The sequence below is a fragment of the Mastigoproctus giganteus genome, chromosome 3 (genome assembly GCF_048544385.1).
Source record: "Mastigoproctus giganteus isolate SK-2022 chromosome 3, ASM4854438v1, whole genome shotgun sequence".
Lineage (NCBI taxonomy): Eukaryota > Metazoa > Arthropoda > Arachnida > Uropygi > Thelyphonidae > Mastigoproctus > Mastigoproctus giganteus.
Window position 1 is genome coordinate 5,597,274 of NC_143577.1, and position 26,799 is coordinate 5,624,072.

General features: G+C 37.2%; 1 protein-coding gene across 2 annotated transcripts in view; it reads left to right on the forward strand.

Moving 5' to 3' along the window:
• Positions 1-24,248, forward strand: part of NELF-B (negative elongation factor B) — a 79,021-nt gene extending 54,773 nt beyond the window's left edge. Inside the window, exons 8-10 of one of the 2 annotated variants that reach the window (XM_090369892.1) lie at positions 1,628-1,781; positions 1,979-2,274; positions 24,073-24,248. In XM_090369892.1, coding sequence (XP_090226018.1) covers positions 1,628-1,781; positions 1,979-2,274; positions 24,073-24,207 — 585 coding nt within the window. In that variant the 3' untranslated portion in view covers positions 24,208-24,248. The remainder of the gene's footprint in view (positions 1-1,627; positions 1,782-1,978; positions 2,275-24,072) is intronic. The other variant, XM_090369893.1, reaches the window with a different exon arrangement.
• The last annotated feature ends 2,551 nt before the right edge of the window (positions 24,249-26,799 follow it).

The following is a 26,799-nucleotide window of genomic DNA, read 5'->3' on the forward strand; positions in this document are numbered from 1 at the left end:
ACCAGTATTCTTGAGTTTGGAAAGAAATCTACCCACTGTTGACTGATTAAAAGACACAATAAGCAATATGATGGGAAGAACATCCTTCCTTGCATAAAGCAACAAAAGCACTCTTTCTTTGTGGTGTCAACTGCATGTAACTCGTCATCCTGACACAAGCAAGGAATGACTGCAACTCTTGCAGAGCATGCTTATATAGCTGAAAGTAACAGCTGATGCAATATTACGTTATCACCGTGTCAATCTTATCTGATGCAAGCTATAAGAAATATTGCCATATACTTACGTTATTCGGACAACAATTACAATTTTAAGGGGTGATGCACTTTCTTTGAACACCAGTGTATATGTGCATATATATAGGAATACGTACTGTTGCATTTTCTCTGCACTGCTGTATGATGTTTTGTGGAAAATAAATAATTGGAGGTGTCTCGAAAGGAACTCAGTGAGTCATGCTTTACAAAGTGAGCAAGCTTGATCTCCTAGATGGATTGGATTGTTCATGCCCATGAATAAGAGCATGTATGGTCTAGTTGCTGAAGCTGTTTTCACATTGATTGTCCCATTAGATAAGTGAGCACTGTGAGTTAGCAAGTGCTGACTCACACTCTAAACCAAAGCTTCATAGCAAAGAGAACTACATAAACCAAAAATCTCCTAACTTAGACAGTCTCTGGAGTAAGGAGTAACACCTGCTAGAATTAGTATTAGCCATATAGTGCAAGGAAGCCACAAGCTTTTGCTCCACCTGCCAAAACAAAATTATATGCTTTCCTCTCATGTAGGTAACTGCCCAGTTGATCTTTAAATTTCTTAAAGTTGTCAGCCTCAACCACCTGCAGAGACACCATACAGACACCTGCAGTTCTAATAATCAACAACTTGCTGACTGAAAAAAAAAAAAATTCTCTTCCTCTGTAATTTGAATTTATGGCCCCTAGTTTTCAAATTCTTTTTTTTTTTTATTTTTTTATTTTTTTTTATAACAGTGAAAATACTACCTTCATTCATTTTGCTAATCCCTCTCAGAGCTTATAAACCTGAATCAGGTCTTTTCTAAGGTGCTTTGTTGTTGTTGTCGAACTCTGTGTAGCCCATATAATTGAAGTCTTTCCTCATATGGTCGCCCTTTTTCCAAAATCACTGTGCAAGTTGACCATCTTTGAATCCTTTCAAGAAGCTCAATGTCTTTTTCCAGATGAGGTCTGCAGTGTTTAAGTATTTTAAGGTGTTGAAATGCTTAAGAAAACTGAAGGCATATTTTTTCTTATAGGATGGTGCAAACAAAGCTGGACAAATAAATTCAAATTATGGAAAGAATAGACTGGGTGTAAGAAAATTTGCTTTTAGCCAAAGAGTAAACAAGTGGCTACTGCCTAGCTTTCTGGAGTCAGAGGGCTTTTGTAGTTTTATAGAAGGATTGGATAAATATTTGGCAGAAGTGAATGAACCATAGAAAGTAGCGATACAATTTATTTATATATTTATTTGCTTTTTTCCATTGCCCTGCTATTTTAATACTATACTAATGTAATGTATTGACACTCATTCTGAATGAATTCTGTTATTCTCTATAGCATCTGGCCATTTTAAAGTAAAAATAATTATTTTGGTTTATTTCTAGATTCGTAGTTTAAATGCTAGGTTACCACCTGATGATAGGGAAACAGCTATATCAACCATTGAACACTCTGGTCCTCCTCCTGATGCTTATCAAGCATATATACAAGAAAATGGTGTTGCCTCAGTGTTGGCTATGTATTATACACTTCATACAGGTAGCAATGTTTATATGTATATAATAAAATTATGGCTGTATATTAGCATTTTGTGAAAATTCTATAGCTTATATGGTATTTTAAATTCCTCTATTCTGTATATCAATTTATGCTGTTTTTTATATAAATGTTTTCTTAAATAAAGATGTACATCTATTTACATTTTCACATAGTATGCTTAAACCTGTTTTGTTTAGCTCGTCAAAAGGACCGACAAGCACTAATGCGAGTTCTTGGAACATTAGCTAACTGTGAAAGTGATCGTGCGTTTGAAGATCCATTTCTTCACACCTTAGTAGCTTTGTTAATCACCATGATTGATGAATTTAGTGCTGAAGATTTTTGTACAGTGATATTTGATGAATTCTTCCTTACTGGATTAACCAGAGAAAATGTTGTTCTTCACTTAGTGAAACTGTTATTATTTGTATATCCTAAGTTGCCTCCCACTCGACTGGACGGTGTTGTGAAAGCTCTTCAGCCCTGTACCCAGGTATGTAATTTTTTAGTAATTTAATTTTTAATATGAAGTTTACAATGGAGGTAATGTTCATTTTAGGAAGGAGAACATAAATTTCTGTGATTTTTCATTTGATTCTGTGATGTTATATGGTCTTATCATATTCAGGTTTAGATCCAGTGACTAGAAATAAGTCTAACTAGCATATTGGTAAAATAAAAGATATCACTACAATTATGCATTTCTAAGAAAAGTGACTGTCATCAAAGTAGGAAGTAATCTGTGAAACAGATAACTTATAGAGCTGACTATTGCATTCTTAAGGTACAAATTTCCTGTTATTTGTGATAGTATAGTGGGATAACTACTTGTCACTCAATTGGCTAGGTCAGTGTTTGAATCCATTGCAGACTGAAGAAGTTTTAAAAGCTTCTTCACACAAGGCTGTAATTAGCTGAGTATGGTTCTCCCCCCCCCCAAGTTATTGCAGGTTTATCAGTTCAGACATGTAAATTAGCTCATGAACACACTTGCACAAATATAGTATACAACTACAATTGTATGAATTAGAATATTATCATAGCAATTAGCACACTATTTCCGAAGTAGTCAATGTGTAAAGAAACTTTCAAAATAATAACAAATTTCATGCTGATTTTTTTATATCTAAATAGTTGCTCAAATTCTGTGTAGATATAGAGATAATAAGCATCAGACTATGGAAATTATATAACAAGTAACACTACTACATAGTTTCTGAATGTAGCCAAAAAAGTGAATTAGATTTGCCACAATACATCACATATCTCATACTGTTGAGTAGATCACTATGGGTTTCCTCATTCTTACACTAGAAATGGAACTTCTGAAAAAGTATGTTGCTGTTCATTTGTAATGGATGCCATTACTAAAACAGTCATTCCAGGGATTATTGTGCCTTCATCAGTGGGTAGCTAGACACCATCATTGCAGGACCTGACAGTTTGATTGGTGAGTTGAGATGCCAAAAGCTGTAGATAATCAGATGTTGTATGAATTTAAAGCTATTATTGTCAGCAGTGGCAAAGCCATTTTTCTTATGTAGCATTGAGCTAACGGTGAAGGTGCCTCCACAATGAGATAGTGCACTATGTTGCAAACTTGGTTTGCTCAATGCTACATAGCAAAATCAGCTGTAGCCACCATTTACAATAATGTTTTTTAGCACTCATGGTAACAGGTTTTATGAATTGCTTAATTTACATAATTTAATTTTTGTGTGCCCTATTGCATCTCATGTGTCGTGGATACTTCTCATCATTGGTTGCTAAGGCCTTCACATTGTCTACTTGTTCACCACTGAAACTCCAAACTTGAGTCTGGACAGTGGCAAAAACTTTAAATAAAATAACAATATACTTTTTTGACTGGAGCAATGGTTTTTATTTAAAATAGTGCAATACTTATGCAGAGTTTTACCAGCTACATCTTTAGGAATTGCTCATATTGAGGAATCTTGTCACTGGGTTTCTCACAAGGAATCTTCAGTGAAGGGATAATAATCCCTGAAAAGTGTTTGGGTAATACCACTCATTAAATTTTTCAAGCATGGGGAAAAAAGAGCCCTGAAACTGTCCATGAAATAATGCAATATAACTATAGTGGATTTACATCCTTGGTTTATAGCACAAGCAAAGAAATATGTATGTAGCCTTACAAAAGGTATTGATCTTTTAAACTGTAAGGATTGAATTGCCTACTACAACATGATACGCTATGGTAAATAATGCTTCCCAAAAAAGAGAAATATAATATTATTTTTTGTTTACTTATTTAATTATTTTTTTATGAAAAAACCCCAAGCACAACAGGTATTAGAACCTGTAGTACTAAGTACCATGAATGGGTTAATGGTTGAGAAGATGAAACAAGATACTTGTTGACATTAGACTTGAATTTCTGTAGATTATAATTTTCAGAGATATGTATGAAGGGAGGTTGTTCCAGAAACTGGTAGTTGAAGGATAAATGAGGAAGAAAAGTTGGTTCTATGTTTGAAGTTGGACAGTAAAAGGATGCTGACTGGTTGTGGCATGTGTTGGGACTGGTTTGGAAGAGATAGTGGAAATTATAGAAGTCAATTCTAAAGATCAGTGCCCATGGAAGTATCTATAGAGAAGGCAAGCAGAAGAAACAAAATGTTTATGAGACAGAGTGGAGAGACTTTGTTAGAGATGAGTCATTATTTAACCTAAATGGCCTCTTTTGATGGAATTTAGAAGTTAGAGAGGTTTTGGAGGCAGGCACCACCCCCAGATGTTCCATGGTAGGGCAGATTTGCAATTTGTACAGAGTGGACAGCTGTTTGATAGAAAAGTAACACCAAGAACAAAAAAGGGAACCCAGTTTTTCTGATGCAGAGTCACAGCAATATATGTGATATGCTTAAACCAAAAGAGATTAGAAGTTAGGGTAGTCCCCAATAGAGATATGTGATCTTGTTTAGAAATCAGTGTCATCGAAGAGAATCATAGGAACAGAAGATTCCATTTTGCGAGATATAAGACAGGACTGAGTTTTAGAAGGATTTAAAACAGCTAAATTATCTTTACTCCACTGAAGAATTACTTGGAGATCAATTAGTAGTGGTTATTCAAGAATTCTTCAAACAAGCCTCTGAGGTTGGGTATATTCATACTGTGGATTTTAGTGTTTTGCACCAACCTTGCGTAGAAATAAAAACACAAAGGAAACTGGACTTTTAATAACTGTGTTTATAATAAATTATAATAACCTGTATTTACAATAAATTTAACTTTACGATAAACTATACATATAAAATATTAAAATCTGCTACCTTGTGAACAATAAAATGCATTAAAATATACTAAGTTAAAAGCGATAAAAAACCATAGCTTTCAAAGGCTCCAGCCTTCTTCTTCACCGCTGAAGAAGAAGGCTGGAGCCTTTGAAAGCTATGGTTTTTTATCGCTTTTAACTTAGTATATTTTAATGCATTTTATTGTTCACAAGGTAGCAGATTTTAATATTTTATATGTATAGTTTATCGTAAAGTTAAATTTATTGTAAATACAGGTTATTATAATTTATTATAAACACAGTTATTAAAAGTCCAGTTTCCTTTGTGTTTTTATTTCTACGCAAGGTTGGTGCAAAACACTAAAATCCACAGTATGGTTATTCAAGAAGTTGAAGATATTTATGCAGGGCAAGGTTTCTCAAACTGGAAGGTGGAATGTAATGTGCTATTGTCAAAACTATGGACAGGATTTCCGGTCAATGGAAGAAGGTCAATAATGTACAAGAGGAAAGGAGTGGGAGAAAGATCTGAACCTTGGGAAACACCAGCATTAGTGGAGAATTTAGAAAACAGAGGGCAATCTACCATTACTTGCAGTGAACAGTCAGAGAGAAAACTGGATATCCAAATACTGAATATTAAAAGCAGTTGACAAACTCTAAGATGGAAGCTTATTTAGAAGACCTTTATGCCAAACACGATCAGAAGCCTTTGAAATGTCAAGAGCCACTCGCTGCTTGAGTTTCACCAGTCTTTTCCACTGAATTTGCTCGTAGATGGGGCACATAACCCAGTATATCACTAGTGGATCGATACTAACTTCCATCTGATTGGTGATTGCTATACTGGCATTCATTGATCAGATGAAACATTTCTAGATAGTTTAAGAGTTGTCGGTTAATAGATTTCTCCATTACTTTAAAAAGAGTAGAAGTAAGAGCAGTAGAATGATAATTTAGATATTGCTGGAATTTCACCTGTGCAATGGTGATACAGAACAGGAGTAAGCTCAGGAGCAAAGGTTTTAAGAACAATTGGATAAATACCAACAGGACCTGCCACTTTCTTGGCATCAAAACTGTCCAAAATTCTTCTGATATCCTTTTTACTGAAAACAACAGGAGCCATTGAATGGAATGTACTGGGAATGGTAACAGCTGGTTTACTAAGATCATCGATATGTGTGTTGGAAGGAAAGTAGGATGAAGCAGGTCAGTTTTAGCTTTGGCTGAAGAGAACCATTGAGTTGTGACAGAAGTGGGAACAGAGATGGGCAAATGTTGCAACCAATAGCTTTGGCAAGAGACCCGAATGCTCGGCTACCATTTGGACAAGAAGCAAGTTTTCTACTCGTAGCCTGTTTGAAATCTAGTTTGGACTGATTAATAACTGCTTTACAATTGTTATGAGCTTAGACGTAGGCAATAAATGAGGCAAATGATTTAGATAGAAGCCAATTGTGATATGAAAACATTCTTATCTTGAATAGCTTTAGCACATTTATTAGAAAACCAAGGTTAAGATAAAGGATGGAATTTTATGGTGGAACGTGGAATAAAGGCTATCATTCCTACAAGAATAATTTCGGCAACATGATCTGAGCACACATTGATATCAGAAGATTTGAAACAGTAATTCAACAAAGAAAACAAATTGGCATTAGTAGAGGATACAATGCAAGACAGCAAGCTTATGCAGCATCAGCCAACAAAAAAAAAAAACCTCTCCCATTTCACCCCTCCATTCGTTCCAAATACTTGTCCAGCTCAGCCTTAAATTTATTTAGGCTATCAACTTCTACAACAAAAGATGGAAGTCTGTTCCACCAATCAACTACCCGCTGGCTAAAGGCAAACTTCTGCACAGCTATCCTACAACTGTCTTTCCTCAATTTGAATTTATGCCCTCTCAGGTGATTATTCTGAGCAACAGGAAAAATCCCATCAGCATTGAGCATGCTCAAACCATTCAAGGCTTTATACACCTCAATCAGATGACCTTGCATGTGCCCAGTCTCCAGACACTGTAATCTGCAAAACTTAAAGCCTTTCTTCGTAAGAGAAACCCTTCGTTCCATTCACTAATCTTGTTGCCCTTCTCTGTACTTGTTCCAACAGCTCTACATCCTTCTTAAAATGAGGCCTCCAGACCTGTATAAAGTACTCAAGTTGTGGCCTGACCATTGCCTTATACAAGGGGATAATCACCTCCTTATCCCTGCTAGAAGAATTCCTGTATATCATTGACAAGATATCATGAGCTACTCTTGCGGACCACCTGCACTGCTCAGAAAACCTCATATCTGCCTGCACAATTACCCTGAGGTCTTTTTCATTCTCTACTACTGTCAGTGTAGTACCACAGAGTTAATACGTTATTCTGGGGTTACTGCTTCCCATATGTAGTACTTTACATTTGTCAATATTAAACTTCAGTTGCCACCTCTCAGTCCGTCTGCTCAACTTTTCTAGATCCTGTTGCAGCAGCATACTGTCATTAGTGTCCTTAACAACCCTGCCAACCTTTGTATCGTCTGCATACTTGGACATTAAGCCTGATATATCATCATCAGTATCATTTATAAATACGGAAAACAACAATGGACCCAACACTGAACCCTGACGGACTCCACTAATAACGTTAGTCCACAAAGAGGCAGTGTCCATTGATTACCACTCACTGTCTTCTCCCACTCAACCATCCCTTTATCCATAGCAGCAATTTGCCTCTAATGCCACACTGCTCCAATTTGTGCAGCAGTCTTCCATATGCAACAGTGTTAAAAGCCTTTCTAAGATCCAAATATATGATATCAAAGTTATTCCCTGCATCCAGTTCCTCTGTGACCACATCATAGTATCCAATCAAATTGGTCAGACAAGACTTCCCCTTAACAAACCCATGCTGTGTCCAAGCTATAATTGAAGTCTTGTCTAGATGATCCTGCAGTGCTTCTTTAATCAGTGCTTCTATTAATTTCCCTGGAACAGAAGTTAAACTAACAGGTCTATAATCACTTATGTTGCCCTTTGATCCTCCTTTGTGAATTGGGGTCACATTTGCACATCTCCAGTCCATGGGTACCTCCCCGGATTCCAAGGAAGCACTCATAATTATGGCAAAGGGTTTGCTTACTTCTTTTGCTGCCTCCTTTAATTTAACTGGATAGATCCCATCCACCCATGGTGCCTTCTTATGTTTATCTTCAATAATTTCTCCTCCACTTTCCTCTCAGTTATTACAAAATCATCTAGCTCAATGCCAGAGTTTAATTCACCTCTGGCATTCCCCTCCCTGAAAAACTCCTCATGTGTGAATGTAGATGTAAAATATAAGATGTAAAGGGATGAACCATCAATATCCAGTAGACCAATCTGATTCATCCCTTTCCTTCTAGAGTTTACAAAGGTAAAGAACTCTGCGTGTTTTCTTTGCATCCTTTGCCAAAGATATCTCATAATCTGCCATTGCCTGCCTAATCTCCTTTTGTGACTTGGTTACAGACCAGCTTATATCTATCATAGGCTCCCATGTCACCCATTAATTTATATGTATCCCATGCATTTAGCTTCTCCGCCACATGTCTCATTAGTTCATCTGACATCCATTTAGGCTTAAACCTTGAACAATATTTCTTGGTATGTAAAGCCTAGTAGCTTCCAAGATTAATTCTTTGAATGCTTCCCATTTTGAATTTGTTGTTGGTTAACATCATCAGTTGGTCCCACCGTATAGAATTTAAATACTGTCTCAGACCACCGTAGTCTCCTTTACGAAAGCAAAAACCCTTCCCTTTACCCTTGATGGTAGTTACCTCTTTGAGTAAATCCCTCTTCAGCACACTGTGATCACTGACACCTAGTGGCTCTTTTATCTGCAGATTCTTAATGCATGAAAATTACTACTGATGATCAGATCAAGATTGTTACTACCTCTAGTTGCCTCCCGAGCATGCTGATGTAGAAAATAATCATCCAATAAATCCACAAAAACTTTGCTAGTATGTGAGTGACCAACCCACAAATTTCAGTCAGTATCCGGGAAATTAAAATCCCCCATTATAAGACTCTCTGAGTTTACTGGCCCACTCTATTTCCCTGTACAGTTTTTGTATTATACTCATCAGAATCATTAAACCTATAACACACTCCTACTCTGAATTTTGATCTCACAGTGCTTATGTCACACCAAACTGACTCGACAATGCACTGTCCAGCGATGTCAACTGGGCTGCACTTCCTTGGATTTTGTGTTTCTTTACTAATAGCGTAACCTCTCCTCCCATCCTATCCTGTCTATTGTTCCTGTATACATTGTACTCCTCAAATTCCAGTTCTGCATTCTTTTTTCTGTGTGACACCACATCTCTGATATCCCAACAACATCTGCTTTTGATGTTTTGACCAACACCTCAAATTCATCAAATTTATTTACCAAACTCCTAGCATTGGTGTATATGCAAGCATACATGCATTTGTTCCTATTCTTAGCTACCCTAACACAACCCATGTGTTTACTTGTACTGCAATGACTGCCAGCCATCTCTGAAATACCCTGCATCTTGTTTTCTAGGCTGCTGCTCATTCCAATAGAAGCAGTGCAAGAATCACTTTCACCTCTGCCAGCGGCTATTGTTAATCTATTAGTCCTTGTATCCCCCTAACACTGCCTTGATAGCGTCAGCAAATATTCTTGCACCCTCTCTATTTAAGTGTATCCCATCCCTGTAGAAGCAGTCTCTCCTGTTAACAAGTACAGACTAGGCTGAAAAAAATTCTACCCCTTGAGCCTTGCACAATCCTTCCAAGGCCGAATTGATCAACAAGGCTGTCATCATATACTCCATACTATCGTGTCTGGGCAGAATTGTAGACACTGATATCTGATCAGTGTCTGCAATTCTCGCAGGTCATCCCAGTTTCCATTCTTGTAATGCTAAACAACATATTGAAAATGACGAGAGAAATGCTTCATTGGAGAAGAGACCACCACCAAATTGTGATCAGAGTTGCCTAGAGGACCACTTACCTCGACCATATACTTAGAAGTGTTTGTGAGAAAAAGATCAAACGTGTTGGCTGTGTGGTTAGGAATGTCTGGTATTCTGGTAGGCAAATGGGCAATCTGTATAAGGTAATTAGTAATTGCAAAAGCCTCAGCATTTTGACCAGTTGAGTCCGCATGACTAGAAAACAGAAGTCAGCTGGAGTTGTGAACATTAAAATTACCAAGAAAAATTACCTCTCTCTTAGGAAAGTTGGACTGGAGAAAGTCAAGTTTCAAAGAGAAGTGAATTAAAAATTATTAGTGGAGTTGGGAGAATGATAGAGGCAACAGATGAATTTGACTGAATGTGCTATAGAGATTTTAAGCCATAGAAGATCGAAAAGAGGAGATTCCAAATTATGAAGTCTCTGACAAGGAATATCAGAGCCAACATATGCACATGTACCCTCTTTGAAGTGAAAGGAATCATACAGCAAATAATTAGTAAAACTGTGATGAGCAGTGGTTGAATCAACCGACAATTCTGATTCTGTCAGAAAAGAGCATGGCTACCTAAACTGCCAAATATAATACTTTTATATTTTTTTTCTTTGTGGTTATGTGAAATATAGGATAGGATACATACCTAAAACCCTGCTTTATCTGCAAGAGTTCAAGGAATAGATACAAGAAACCATTGACTTCTATGCTGCATGCCATGATAACACATTATCAGATAACACAATAAATTCGAGGTGAGTGGACGCGCTTAGACAGGGCTCCTCAGTTAAGTGGTTTACTTTTGGATAGTGCTTTTAAATATTTGATTTATTTAGATATTGTTGGATTATTTTGTTATAGGTTTTCCTGTAACTGTTTGATTTTAATAATATTATTGATATAATTTTTTAAAGTTACTTTCATTGATATTTATTTAATTTTATAATGGTAGTTACGAGATCTGCCTTAAACACGTCACAGGGTATCGTGACTCACACGGAAATAGCAGATGGCGATTTACGGGTGAGTCATGATTTAATCCGTTGTGGAACCTGTGGAATGTTTTCCGAGGTCGACCTGGTGACTATTCCTATCTCACCTGGGGATTCTTTTCTTTGTGATCGATGTAAGGAGTGCACCTATCTTAAATTACAATTTGGTGCACTGATGGAACAATTTGAGTCCCTGAAAAAACGAGTGCTTGCCCTCAAAAATAATGCATCTGGGAGCTCATCAGGGACTCAAAACCCCAGCAATTTACCAAGTGATGCACACCCGATTCGAGCCTCAAAACAGAAAAACCAAGTGCAAACTACTCTGGTTAAAAAGGACATTGTTTTATTAGGAGACTCCATTGTCAGGGAAACGGGGAATATTTTTTGTAATAAAGATAGGTGGAGCAGAACCAGGGTATGTCTGCCAGGAGCAACTATTGATGATGTCACCAACAGATTGTCAGATTTTAAAGGGGGTAAAGAAAATATTATTATTCATGTGGGGACAAATGATACGGGTGAGTCATGATTTAATCCGTTGTGGAACCTGTGGAATGTTTTCCAAGGTCGACCTGGTGACTATTCCTATCTCACCTGGGGATTCTTTTCTTTGCGATCGATGTAAGGAGTGCACCTATCTTAAATTACAATTTGGTGCACTGATGGAACAATTTGAGTCCCTGAAAAAACGAGTGCTTGCCCTCAAAAATAATGCATCTGGGAGCTCATCAGGGACTCAAAACCCCAGCAATTTACCAAGTGATGCACACCCGATTCGAGCCTCAAAACAGAAAAACCAAGTGCAAACTACTCTGGTTAAAAAGGACATTGTTTTATTAGGAGACTCCATTGTCAGGGAAACGGGGAATATTTTTTGTAATAAAGATAGGTGGAGCAGAACCAGGGTATGTCTGCCAGGAGCAACTATTGATGATGTCACCAACAGATTGTCAGATTTTAAAGGGGATAAAGAAAATATTATTATTCATGTGGGGACAAATGATATTAAACGTATACGATCTGACGATTTATTGGAAAAATACAGGACCATGCTGAGGAAATGTCGCGAACTAGGCCATAATGTCTATGTGTCTGCAATTCTGCCCAGACACGATAGGAGGAATTATATGTTAAGAGCCTTGTGGATTAACTCAAGACTTGAAGGAATCTGCAAGGCTTTAGGGGGTAAATTTCTATCAGCATGGACCACACTTGTAGGTAGAAGGAATTTGTTTTGTAGAAACGGGATACACTTAAACAAAGGTGGTGCAAAAGTTTTTGCCAGTATTATTGAGGATACCTTAAAGGTTCAGGGAAACTGCTAGTTAGGGGGGATGTGGGTAATACTGACACGCGTTTATCTGATAATATTGGGCAATGTAACTCTTGCACATACCTTAAGAGTTCTTATCTATTACCCCAACTGGACGTATTATCTAGATGTTCTGGGGGCAGAAACGTTTCACGTGAGGGGATAGCTAATGCCATGGAAGGGAGCCTAAAAAACTACAAGGATTGTGTTAGGGTTGTTAAATATACAAGAACAGTAAATCTTAATTGTTTATACAGTAACGTTAGAAGTGTCGTCAATAAAATGAGCGAATTCGAACTGCTGGTTAAAACAAGTAACGCGGACATAATAGGGCTTATAGATACATGGTGCCACCCGGATATTGGGGATGATGAATTTCGGTACGGTTTGTATAATGTATTTAGGAAAGATAGGTTAGATAGAAGGGGTGGTGGGGTAATGCTTCTTATCAGAAGCAGCCTGAATGCGACGATAGCTTTCCCGGATTCAGACGTTTCACATGCTAGTATAGAGTCTGTATGGTGTGAGATAGTTGGAAACAAAGGTATAATGCAAGTAGGAGTAATCTACAGACCAGGTGATTGTGAAGATTATGACAAAAGCCTCTACATGCAAATGGAATGGGCAAGTAAGCGTCAATGCCTTATTATGAGCATTTCAATTTACCTCTAATTGATTGGAGTAAATGGGAAGGAAACTCGACATGGGGAACAAAATTTTTAAATCAACTAGATGACATGTTATTTGTATCAACATGTCAGGGAAAGTACTAGAGAAAAGAATATCCTAGACCTCATCATCACACATGAATCAGATGACATAACAGGGCTGACAGTAGAGGAATCAGTAGCAGGAAGTGATCACGGAGTTCTACGGTGGATGATGACGAGAGAGGTAGCAGAAGTAAAAGGCAAAGGAATGGGTTTTAATTTCAGAAAAGGAAATTACGATGCCTTAAAGTACTACATGGCCTCTATTAACTGGGTAGATATCATGCAGAGAATGAATACAATTGAACTGTGGTACGCTTTTAAAACATTAATCACAGATGCCTTGAATGCGTATATACCATTAATAAAATACTTCACGAGAAGGGTTCCAAGTTGGATGAATAGTGAAGTTGCCGCATTACTTGAGCAGAACAAGGTGGCATGGAAAGGTTACAGAGCAATAAAAAGTACTGAAGCCTATAACAGCTACAAGGTGATGTGTAATAGAGCCACAGAAAAGGTTCGACAGGCAAAGGCAGTTTATGAGAAATCACTAGCAAACAGAGCGAAGAGGGGGGATAAAGAATTCTTCACATATATAAATGCCAAGAAGAGCAGGACAAACCAGATCGGACCTTTATGTAAGGGAAAGGGGATAGTAATAAATACACCAGCTGCCGTTGCAGATGAACTCAACAGTTATTTTGCATCGAAATTTACAAATGAAAAGCCTTTTGTGGCAATGGGAAATTGTGGGAGCGAAGTTAAAAAATATGTAATTAATGATATTGAAATTTCGCAGGATTATTTAATGAAAAAACTTTCGAGCCTACAGACCAGTAAGGCTACTGGAGTTGATGGAATATACCCTATAATCTTAAGAGAGGCGGCAAGCGAGTGCATTGAACCATTGAGGCTAATTATGCGAGCATCAGTAGACTCTGGGGAGATTCCGTTGGATTGGAAAAGTGCCAATGTATCTCTCATACATAAGGGTGGCTCTAAAAGTGAAGTTGGAAATTATCGACCTGTCAGTCTGACTTCAGTAGTAGGGAAAATCATGGAGGCAATGATCAAGGGTGAAATTCAGGATCATTTGGATCGAATTGAAATTCTCAAGGATACTCAGCATGGTTTTGTAAAGGGAAAATCATGTTTAACAAATCTGGTTCGCTATTTCGAAAGGGTCACTCACGAGCTGGATTTAGGAAATAATTTCGACATTGTTTATTTAGATTTCAGCAAAGCTTTTGACTCAGTCCCATATGAGCGGTTGCTTTATAAGCTGGAACAGGTTGGAATCACTGGGAAAATCCTTAGATGGATAGAAGGATGGCTTCAGGGCAGGAGGCAGAGGGTTGTGATAAATGGCTATTCCTCAGATTGGGTTGATGTAAGAAGTGGGGTTCCCCAAAGATCAGTATTAGGGCCACTGTTGAAGTGTAAGGTATTACACCTGGGAAACAGTAATCCCAAAAAAACTTATTCACTTGGTGGAGTTCAACTAAACCCAGTACTGGAGGAAAGGGACTTGGGTGTTTACGATACGGTCAGACATGAAATTCTCTGTGCATTGTAAACAGGTTGCAAGGAAGGCCCATGGTGTCCTATCGATGATCTATCGAACTTTTGCAAGTAGAGATAGGGCCGTGATCATCCCATTATATAAGGCTTATGTTAGGCCACACTTGGAATACTGTGTTCAAGTATGGAGACCGCACCTAAAGAAAGACATCGAGCTTCTTTAGCATTAGCATTAGTACAGGCATTTGATGCAAGAAAGCAAGCTTATGCAGCATCAGCAAAAAAAAAAAAAAAAAAAAAACCACTTCCGCTTCACCCCTCTGTTTGTTCAAAATACCTGTTCAGCTGAGCCTTAAACTTATTTAGGCTATCAACCTCCACCACAAGGGATGGAAGTCTGTTCCACCAACCAACCACCCGCTGGCTAAAGGCAAATTTCCGCACGTCTATCCTACATCTGTCTTTCCTCAATTTGAATTTATGCCCTCTCAGGTGATTATTCTGAGCTAGAGGAAGAATCCCATCAGCATTGAGCATGCTTAAACCATTCAAGGCTTTATACACCTCTATCAGATCACCTCGCTGGTGCCTAGTCTCCAGACACTGTAATTTGCAAAACTTAAGCCTTTCTTCGTAAGAGCACCCCTTTGTTCCATTCACTAATCTTGTTGCCCTTCTCTGTACTCGTTCCAGCAGCTCTACATCCTTCTTGAAATGAGGCCTCCAGACCTGTATACAGTACTCTAGGTGTGGCCTGACCATCGCCTTATACAATGGAATAATCACCTCCTTATCCCTGCTGGAAAAATTCCTGTATATCATAGACAATACTCCATGAGCTACTCTTGCAGCCCGTCTGCACTGCTCAGAGAACTTCATATCTGCCTGCACAACCACCCCCAAGTCCCTTTCATTCTCTACCACTGTCAGTGTTGTACCATAGAGTTGATACGTTGCTCTGGGGTTGCTGTTTCCCATGTGTAGTACTTTACATTTGTCAATGTTAAACTTCATTTGCCACCTCTCAGCCCATCTGCTCAACCTTTCCAGATCCTGTTGCAGAAGCATAGTGTCAGTAGTGTCCTTGACAACCCTGCCAACCTTTGTATCGTCTGCAAACTTGGACATTAATAACGATATACCATCATCAATATCATTTATAAATACAGAAAACAATAATGGACCCAACACTGAGCCCTGAGGGACTCCACTAATAACATCAGTCCACGATGAGCAGTGTCCATTGATTACCACTCTCTGTCTTCTCCCCCTCAACCACCCCTTTATCCATAGCAGCAATTTGCCTCCAATGTCACACTGCTCCAATTTGTGTAGCAGTCTTCCATGTGCAACAGTATCAAAAGCTTTTCTAAGATCCAAGTATATAATATCAAAGTTATTCCCTGCATCCAGTTCTTTTGTGACTGCATCATAGTATCCAATCAAGTTGGTCAGGCAAGACTTCCCCTTAACAAAACCATGCTGTGTCTGAGCTATAACTGAAGTCTTGTCTAAATGATCCTGCAGTGCGTCTTTAACCAGTGCCTCCATTAATTTTCCTGGAACAGAAGTCAAGCTCACAGGTCTATAATTACTTGTGTCAGCCTTTGATCCTCCTTTGTGAATTGGGGTCACATTTGCACATTTCCAGTCTATGGGTACCTCCCCTGAGTCCAAGGAAGCTCTCATAATTATGGCTAAGGGTTTGCTTACTTCCTTTGCTGCCTCCTTTAATATAACTGGATAGATCCCATCCACCCCGGGTGCCTTTCTTGTGTTTATCTTCAACAGTTTCTCCTCCACTTTACTCCCAGTTATTTCAAGATTCTGTAACTTACTGCTAGAGTTGAATACACCTCTGGCATTCCCCTCGCTGAATAACTCCTCATGTGTGAATGTCGATGCAAAATATTCATTTAGTTTGTTAACCACCTGAGCAGGATCATCAACACTTGACCCATCAATATCAAGTGGACCAATCTGATTCATCCCTTTCCTTCTAGAGTTTACATAAGTAAAGAACTCTTTGCTGTTTTTCTTTGCATCCCTTGCCAAGGATTTCTCGTAATCTGCCTTCGCCTGCCTAACCTCCTTTGTAACTTGGTTGCATATCAACTTGTATCTATCATAGGCTTCTGTGTCATGTGTTAATTTGTAAGTATCCCATGCATTTTTCTTCTCTGCCATATGCCTCATTAGTTCATCTGACATCCATTTTGGCCTAAACCTTGAACAATATTTCTTAGTTGGTATGTAAAGCCTAGTAGCTTCCAAGATAAGTTCTTTGAATGCTTCCCATTTTGAATTTGCTGTTGGTAACATCATCAGTTGGTCCCACTGTATAGAATTTAAATACTGTCTCAGTCCATCGTAGTCGCCTTTACGGAAGCAATAACCCTTCCCTTTACCCCTAATGGTAGTTACCTCTTTGAGTAAATCCCACTTCAGCACACTGTGATCACTGCCACCTAGTGGTTCGTTTATCTGCAGATTCTTAATGCATGAAGAATCACTGCTGATAATCAAATCAAGAGTATTACTCCCTCTAGTTGCCTCCCGAACATGCTGATGTAGAAAACAATCATCCAATAAATCCACAAAAGCCCTGCTAGTGTGTGAGTATCCAGCCCCCAAATTCCAGTCAATATCTGGGAAATTAAAATCTCCCATTATAAGACACTCTGATTTACTGGCCCACTCTATTTCCCTGTACAGTTCCTTATTATACTCATCAGAGTCATTAGGCCTATAGCACACTCCTACTCTCAATTTTGATCTCCCAATGTTATGTCACACCAAACTGACTCCACACTGCACTGTCCAGCGATGTCGACTGGCTTCACTTCCTTGGTTTTTATGTGTTTCTTAACTAATAGCATAACACCTCCCTCCTTCCTATCCTGTCTATGCTTTCTGTAGACGTTGTACTCCCCAAATTGCAGTTCCGCATCCCTTATATCTGTGTGACACCACGTCTCTGATATCCCAACAATATCTGCCTTCGATGTTTTGAGCAATACCTCAAATTCATCAAATTTATTTACTAAACTCCTAGCATTGGTGTACACGCAAGTATACCTGCACCTGTTTCTATTCTTTGCTACCCTAACACAACCCATGTGTTTACTTGTACCACAATGGCTCCCAGCAGTCTCTGAAATACCATGCATCTTGTTTTTCAGGCTTCTGCTCATTCTAATAGAAGCAGTGCAAGAATCTCTTTCACCTCTGCCAGTGGCTACTGTCAATCTATTGGTCTTTGTCTCCCCCCAAGCTAGCAGTTTTCCGACCCATCTAACACTGGCTCGATAGCATCAGCAAATATTCTTGCACCCTTTCTATTTAAGTGTATCCCATCCCTGTAGAAGCAATCTCTCCTGTTAACAAGTACAGTCCAGGCTGAAAAAAATTCTACCCCTTGAGCCTTGCACAATCTTTCCAGGGCCGAATTGATCGACAAGGCTCTCATCATATACTCCCTCCTATCGTGTCTGGGCAGAATTGCAGACACTTGAAAGGGTGCAAAGAAGGGTAACTCGCCTGGTGAGATCGGCAAAAGGGCGTACTTATGAAGAAAGACTTCGAATATGTGGGTTGCAGAGTTTGGAAACTAGACACCTTAGAGGAGATTTGATTGAGGTGTTTAAGGCTCTGAGAGGCATCAATAAAATGAATGAGGACAAAATTTTCAAGATTATAAATGATGCTAGAACTAGGGGACATAAATTCAAGTTACGGGGGGGAAATGTTTAGATTGGACTGCAGGAAGTTTTATTTTAGCCAGCGAGTTATAAATTACTGGAATAAGTTGCCTTCATGGGTGGTAGAGGCTGACAGTTTGGGGAAATTCAAAGGTCATCTGGATAGTACTTTCAGGTAAGGGAAGCGCATAGGATGATAGTTTTAATTTCCTTTTTATTTATTTTTTATTTTATTTTTTTTTTTATTTATTAATTATTATTATTTAGTTATTTATTTTATTTTATTTTTATTTTTATTTTTTTTTGTTTTTATCATTGTTTTGTTCGGATTTTTTTTTTTTTTTTTTTTTTTTTTGGCTGGTGCAGCATAAGCCATAGGCTTTCTTGCACCATGCGGCCGTTACTAATACTTAATAAATATTATGAACTCAATTCTGTATTGTGGCAGACATTAGTCATTTTGAATTGCTTAATTCTAACAGATGTGTGCATTTATTTTGATGTTTGATCATGATATTGTCTTACTGTTGCAATAAATTTTATTCTTTGCAGCTTTTTCAGGTACTGTATAAATTGTTCCTTCACTATGTCAGATACTATCAACGTTAACTTTTAGATAAGCCACTCTGAATAACGTACATTTTCTTCTCCAGATCCGTACCTTTGAGTATTGGTATTTTCAGTTTGCCTATATCTGAACCAGTGATGATCCCTGACTTTGCTGGTTGACTTTTTTTTGGAATTATCTCTCGTAAATTGAGGTAGTGCTGCTAATTGCTGCCATCCATGATGTCTCTTCCAGGATGATCAATAACAATGATTTTTTTTTTTTTTCTGAAAATTAGTTAATTCATTTTAGTGCACCTTTTCATATCAGAAGCATAGCACTCTAGCTTATCAAACATTTCAGTCCTTTTCCAATATTCTTTTTCTTTTTTTACAAAAACCCAAAGCATAAGAGGTATTAGAGCCTATAGTACTTAGTACTCTGCATGGATTGACGGTTGAGAAGATGAAAGATGATACGTGTTGGCATTAGACTAGAATTTCTATAGATTGTAATTTTCAGGAAATACATTATGAAGAAAGGTTGTTCCAGAAAATGGCAGTTGAAGGAATAACTCAGGAAGAAGAAAAGTTGGTTCTGTGAATTTGAAGTTGGACAGTAAAAGGTTGTTGATCTGGTTGTGGCACTGAAGAGAGAGTGGGAATTACAGAAGCCAACTGAGAAAAACAATGTCTGTGGAAGTATCTATAGAAAAGGCATACAGCAGAAAGAGAATGTTTATGAGACAGAGTGGAGAGACTCTGTTAAAGATGAGTCGGGGCACCACCCCAGATGTAGAAACAATATTCCATGATAGGGCAGAATTGCAATTTATACCGAATAAACAGCTATTTAGAAGAAAAGTAATGCTAAGAGTGAAAGAGAAAACCCAGTTTTTTTAGATGCAAAGGAAGCAATATTTGTAGTGTGCTCATACCAAGAGAGATTAGAAGTCGGGGTAATCTCCAATAGAGATATATGATCTTGCCTAGATATCAGAGTGTAATTGAAGATAAGCATAGGAGCAGAAGAATCCTTTTTGTGAAATATGACAGGACTGAGTTTTAGAAGGATTGAATTACCTGGAGATCAGCATTTAAAGAATTGGTAGTGGATATTCAAGAAGTTGAAGCTTTTGAGCAGGGCAAGGTTTCTCAAACTGGAAGATAGAATGCAATGTACTATCGTCAGCAAAACTATGGATAGGATTTTCAGTCAGTGGAAGAAGGTCATTAATTCAAGAGGAAAAGAGTGGGAGAAAGAACTGAACCTTGGGGAATTAAAATTAGTGGAGAAGTTAAAAGACAGAGCCATCTACTTGCAGTGAGCAGTTAGAGAGAAAACTGGATACCCAATTACAAAAAAAAAAAAAAAAAAAAAAAAAATGGCAAACCATTAGATAGAAGCTTATTTAGAAGACCTTTATGCCAAACACAATCAAAAGCCTTTGAAATGTCAAGAACAACTGCATGAGTTTCACCAGTGGATTTACACTGACTGAATCCATACTGGCGATCATTGATCAGATGAAAGGTTTCTAGATTGTTTGAGTTGGTGGTTAATTGATTTCTCCATTACTTTAGAAACAGAAGTAACTGCAATGGGATAATAATAGGATGGGAGGGATTTGTCACCCTTTTTAAGAACTGGTTGGATATAATATGGTTGCAATATTCCTATGCAGTATTATAAATTTCTGAGATTTCCTCCAATTAGAACTTTCCATACCACCTTGTATAAATTATGTAGTTCAATAAGTATTTTAATCAGAAAAACAAATATGTGGAACTGGTAGATCTTTGGACGCTGATCCTAAATCTATTTTGTTATTATTATAGCATGTCTAGTTTTTGTTGAGACCAGTGACATTAACACTATGAGACTGATTATATCAATCGCATATCCGTTTAACCATCCTACATTTTTTTTTTTTTTTTTTTTTTTTTTATGTGAACCCCAAACACGAGAGGTATTAGAACCTATAGTACTTAGTACCGTGCTTGGGTTGGAGGTTGAGAAGACGAAAGAAGATATTTGTTGACATTGGACTTGAACTTCTGTAGATTGTAATTTTCAGGAAATACATATGAAGGAAGGTTGTTCCAGAAAACGGCAGTTGAATATAATTACACATGAATATAATTTTTATTTATTATTGTTTAACCATCCCACATGAATATAATTATTATTTATTATTGTTTAACCATCCTGCATGAATATAATTATTATTTATTATTATTTTTATACATTCATATTTATGTAATATCTTTTTTATTTCATAATTTAATTATTTGATTGTAAATTCTGGTAAAATTGGATGAATTACTGCTCCTCGTGCATTGAAACTTTACAAATCGCCCCAACAAATTATGCTGTATGTGTGGTTCTTTCCTAACTAAATAACAGTGTACAGTCACAACAGATATTTGGAAAATTTGCCAGTTATACTTCAGCTCTCCTCTATATAACCAGAATATGGTGTAGATACAACATGTTATATGTGCCACTCATCAAATGGATTACATGACTGGTTGAATAAAAGGAATACAAAGTTGTAATTTTCCATACCCATGATATTGACAGAGACAAAATATCACTATGGTGATTGTTACTTTTGTAATATGAATGTAACTGAATTCTCAATAAAGATTAAGCACAAAATTGTTTATCCAAATCTGGATTCACTGATGAGACCAATCCCTCAATTCCAATATGTTCACAGCATAGTCTTTCCATTTTGTCTTCGTCTCATTCCAAAATGGAATGAAACGATGGTGCAATGGAGATCTGAGAATTTCAGCTAATCACTGGCATATACCCAACAAAGACAACAGAGCTAGAGCTGTTTTTAAGATGCATTAGCATTAGTAGAGGCATATTGATGCAGAAAGCAAGCTTATGTTCATTAGAGATCTAGCCCTCTCCAAGGATAAAGCTGAGCTTCTTACCTTCAGATTAAAGCAGAAACACTTGGTTAAAAAGAATGTCAGTGTCTTGAATGTCTGTTGAAAAAAACCAATATGGAGCTTTTAAGGAATTTTTGCAAGTATATTACATCTGAATGTTGCCTTTTCATCAATCCTCACAGCAAAGTTCCAGAGTTTTCTCTTAAACTTTGCTGCGAAGCATTGCTGCTTTCTTTTGCATGATGGAACATAAAGCCATTCAACCTCATTTCCCAATCTGTTTTTCTAAAGGCGACATACTATAACATGAAGACACTACTCAAAGCAATTTATCCACTATGTCACTGAAATATCTGCAGTGACCTGAAAATCAGTGGTATGTTAATGGCATGCAGGGAGTTCACAATATTGTTTTCTCTGTCTACAGGACAGCTGTTCTAGTGCAGACTATTATATCAGACTTGACTGGCCTCAAAGAAGCACAAATTTGGCCTCCTCATTAACCCTGCCAAATCAGCACAAATTGTCTTTTCTCTGAAGCGCCAACCCACTGAAATCCAAGCCTCTCTAGACGGCATTCCCTTCCCAGTGGTCAAGATGCATATAGACTTGGGAGTCGTCTTCGACTATAAACTGAGCTTCAACCCCCACATTGACAAGCTCACAGCAAAATTCTGTCAAATGCGCTGGACCACAAAACAACAACTGCTCCACGTTAGTGATCTGGATGTGACTCGTCGATACGTATACACCTCAGTATACTCCGTTGTACTGTATGCCTCAGAAATTTGGGGGTCCGCGGCCCCTACCAACATCAAGCGCGTGTACTCCGCCGAATACTGGCTCCTTCGTTGGATCACGCAAAAACATCGTCGTCCACCCCAGCAAAGAACAACTGCGATGGCGATCTCACTTAATTTTGCCCGACTTCCAGATCTTGTATTTGAAAAACGCCTTGTTCTCACTGTCAAGATGACAACCGGAATGGTCTCGGAGCCAAACATCTGGGAACTGTGTGGCTGGAGGATCCCTCTACCCGGACTGGGGTCAGCTCCCACGCTCACAGCTCACTATAACAGACTATCGCTCAGTGACCGCTTTCTCCACAGGGAGATGCTCCCCACAATCCTTTCAATTGATGGCGACCTCTGTAGATTTGTGAAGGATCGGAGGTACCGAAGACAGATCCTTAAGAGCCTGACCTTGGCCAGGCAAAGTGCACATTGATAAGGGCAGCATAATAATAATGCCCAATATATTGTAAATATTGTTCAAAGCACGATGTCTTTATGAATGTGTTGTAAATAAAGTCAAGAATATCTTTATGAATATAAATATTAATATAACATAATGTAAATATGAATATCTTTATTATTTCATTGTAAATACTGTCAAAAGCATATATTCTGTAAATAATCTGACATTGATTCTATTTTATTGTTGGCTCTGGGGGATGAGCCCGAACTTTGATGTGGGCCTCCTTCCCCCAAGGCTATTGTCCACCAACCAATGTAAAACCCCTGGCATTGCTGCTGCGAAGGGTCTATTGTATATACCATGTTTGTATACAATAAAGATTAAAGATATGAGCTGTGAATAAGTAGTGTGCTCCATTAGTGGATCCATTGTTTTTCCTTTCACTTCTCCATATCAAACTGGTCCAATGAAGACTTTTGTGAAACTGATGGGTAAGATGAATTCAAGAGGATTTCATTATTTAAGTGAGAAATTTTCAGAGATCAGTGTTGCGAAAGTGAAAGAGGGGATCTTTCTAGAGCCTAAAATTGGAGTGTTTTTGCAATGTTGAAAGCTTTGAAAAATGCCTCAATGTGCTAGAACTGAAAAGCACGGCAGGCTTTCCAATGATTTTATTACTTTTTGGGTAATGACAGCTCTCATATACAAAGGTGGAGTTCAGAAATGCATATAAAGAAATGGAATGTCATAATTATGCCATTGAAACTTCTTTTCTGAAAACCTTGAAATGATGAGTGGGGGAGAGGAACATTGCTACCATGATTTCGGAATGAAACTGTATGCTGGAAGACAGCTGGATGTTGTGCTGTAACATTCCACACAAAGTGTACCAAAAAAATTATCTGCATAACATTTTAAATTGTATATATCTTTTATTACAATATAGTGTGCAATCATATTACGGAAACTACATGTTCTAACAAAGAGTTGAAAACATTTAAAATCATTAAACAAAACTGGTTTAGAAAAGTTTGTGTTTGATGGAAAAAAACAAAATTTTATTTTGACCATTATTTAACATATATATTTTGATAATATATATATATATATATATATATGTATATCTTTTTCTTTCTTTCTTGTTTTTTTAAAGCAGCACAGTGAGATGATTCAGAAATTACAACAGATATTACATGATGTATTGAAGAACCATCAGCCAACTTCTACACAGCAAAGTATGGAAACAGATTCCCCACTTCTAAGTGTACCTACCCCTGCTCCAGTGTAAATGTATAAAAATATATAAAATAAATTAGTTTTCTTTATAAATTTACATGTACTGTTTTTCTTAAATGTTAATTACTTCCACTATTTGCCCGAAATTCATCATTTACTAGACAAAAATGATTAGAATAAAAATGTCTGTCATCCAGTGTCACTGGCTCTTAACCTATTAGGCAGCACACTCCCCATCATGAGAGGCATACAAGGATTCCAGGGGTTGTGCAAAGTATCTTCAGCTGAACAGATTTTCTCTCATAAACTGCAGGTTTTTCTATATAATGGAAACTTTTTTTTAATATAAATTCTTTTTTTTCTGTATTTTGCAGTTCATATTTTCTTTATATGAGAAATAATGCATTATTAGTCATTTTTAATACAGCATAAAAGAAAATTATGGAGGAGGAATTCAGTAGATTAGAAATAGGGAAGGGGGAGATAAGTACATCAGGTTCTTAAGCATCATTCTTAAGAACTTGATTTCCAGTGGCAGTTATGCAGTTATGCTCTAAGTTTAGCTGGGGGTACCCCTAGAAATTTTCACTTTTAAACATTATAACTCACTGAGTGTTACTCTTAAATCAAAATGTTAGCATGGCTGATATTAATTTTTTATGCTAAAATTATTTTTCTTCCAAAAATTCAGATATTTGGCCAGTATTCAGAAATATTATTAGTAATCCAACCTTCACTAGTATAAAACATACTAGTTTACAGTGAGTGCAGCATGCCATTTTCCAAGCAGAACAGTAAAGTTGGGAGACCATTGTCATCATATTTACAAAAATTTACAGTTGTTACAAATCCTAGATTGGTATTTTTTGGGGGCTACTTAAAAGGACTAGTATACTAACAACTATCACACATTGGAAGTATCAGTAGCCAATATCAAATTGGAAATTTCAAAGACAGTTTTGTGTGAATGCTTTGTCTAGTTCCATCAAATGTGGCAAAAAGTTTTCATTCTTGCATTCAAGAAGGATGTGGACACTTTGTTTATTGTAACCTCTATTTTAATTATGTTTAATAATAATTTAAATCAAACTGAAAATATACTGTGATACATGTGTTTTGAGGTCTTGTAGTTCAAGAACATTGTTTAAGCTTTCCAGCTGTATGCATTGATAAGCAGTACATTTTTAAATTGGTACAGGGAAAATCTAAAACCTTTCATCTTAATTACTTTGAACTGAAAAATTATAACATTTAATTACTCTACTTCAAACAATATAGCAATTAGGAACTCATCTGATAGTGTGGCTGTTACCATTCAGCTGTTCGGAGATGCTAAAAAAGGGATAACAGCACATTTCCAGAATGTTGGATGAATTTGATTCTCGTAACATCTGCAATCATATGTTTTGTGTACAATTAATAATGTTTCAGTAATTTTTAAATTTAAAGTGTTAGATGATTGATAAGTTCATGGACTAACTGAAATACTGAGGTCTTGTCTGTAATTACTTATTATAATTAAATGTCACATTTTATAAATATATATATTTGCAAAGTTTCAAGAGAAAATAATGAAATCGTCTTTTCTTCCTCCTGAATAATTAAAAATGTGAGGTGAAGCACTAAAAAAGTGGATAAATTTGAGTTCATATCTGTCATAAATAATTGCATATGAAAGGCTAATCTTCCATGTTTAGATTCTGCAACTCAATTCATTAGAATAAGAAACAGCATTATCACCAATTAATACCATATTTTCATTAATTTTTTTGGAAGAGACAGGCATCAACAACAGTTGAATGGAATGTCCTTCAACTGTCTACTCCAAAAGAAACATTATTTGATACATGATAGCATGAGTGTGCTGGCAGGCTGAAAAGTAACATGTCTAACATAGTATATGAAAAAATTTAGGGTATTTTGAGCAGTATTATAGCCATGAGAAAATTCATCAAAGAAAGGGTTATGTGATCACAGACAATCATATACATATTCTGTGTTAATTAAGTTATTTTGGCTAAGATAAAGCCTGCACGAGAAGCATGCAAAAGTTCAATGAAATTTACTGGTAAAAGTACTTTGCCATAATGGCATTTGTATTGTTGCTCGCTCGGTAAACAGACTGTGGGTGTTATCGGTCTGGAATAGAAGTTGAATCCCACAGGAGCTTGAAACCCTCCCGAAGTGGTGGGGGTAACCTGACCTTTCTTTAGAATCACTAATTGAATCATTAACAGGGTCATATTGGAAGTTCTGGCGTCGTAAAAAATGTTCATAATGTAGTTTCACTGGTAAACTTTTTTGAAAATTGCCATGTTTCTCGTGTGGACTTCCTTTGCCTTTTTTTTTTTTTCTTAATAAACAATTTATCCACTAGTCCATCAGTGATTAAAGAAAAAAGGTCAGGTTACCCCCTCCACTTCAGGAGGGTTTCAGTCTCCCATGGGATTCAATTTTTATATGCCTTCATCAATATCATTAATAGAAAACAACAAGGGGCCAATACTGAACCTTGGGGTACTCCACTATGACATTTGCCCAAGAAGAGTTAACATGGTGTAGAAAATAGTCATCTGATAAATTCACAAAAGCCTTGCTACTGTACAAGTGACCATCCAACAAGTTCTAGTCAATACTTGAAAAG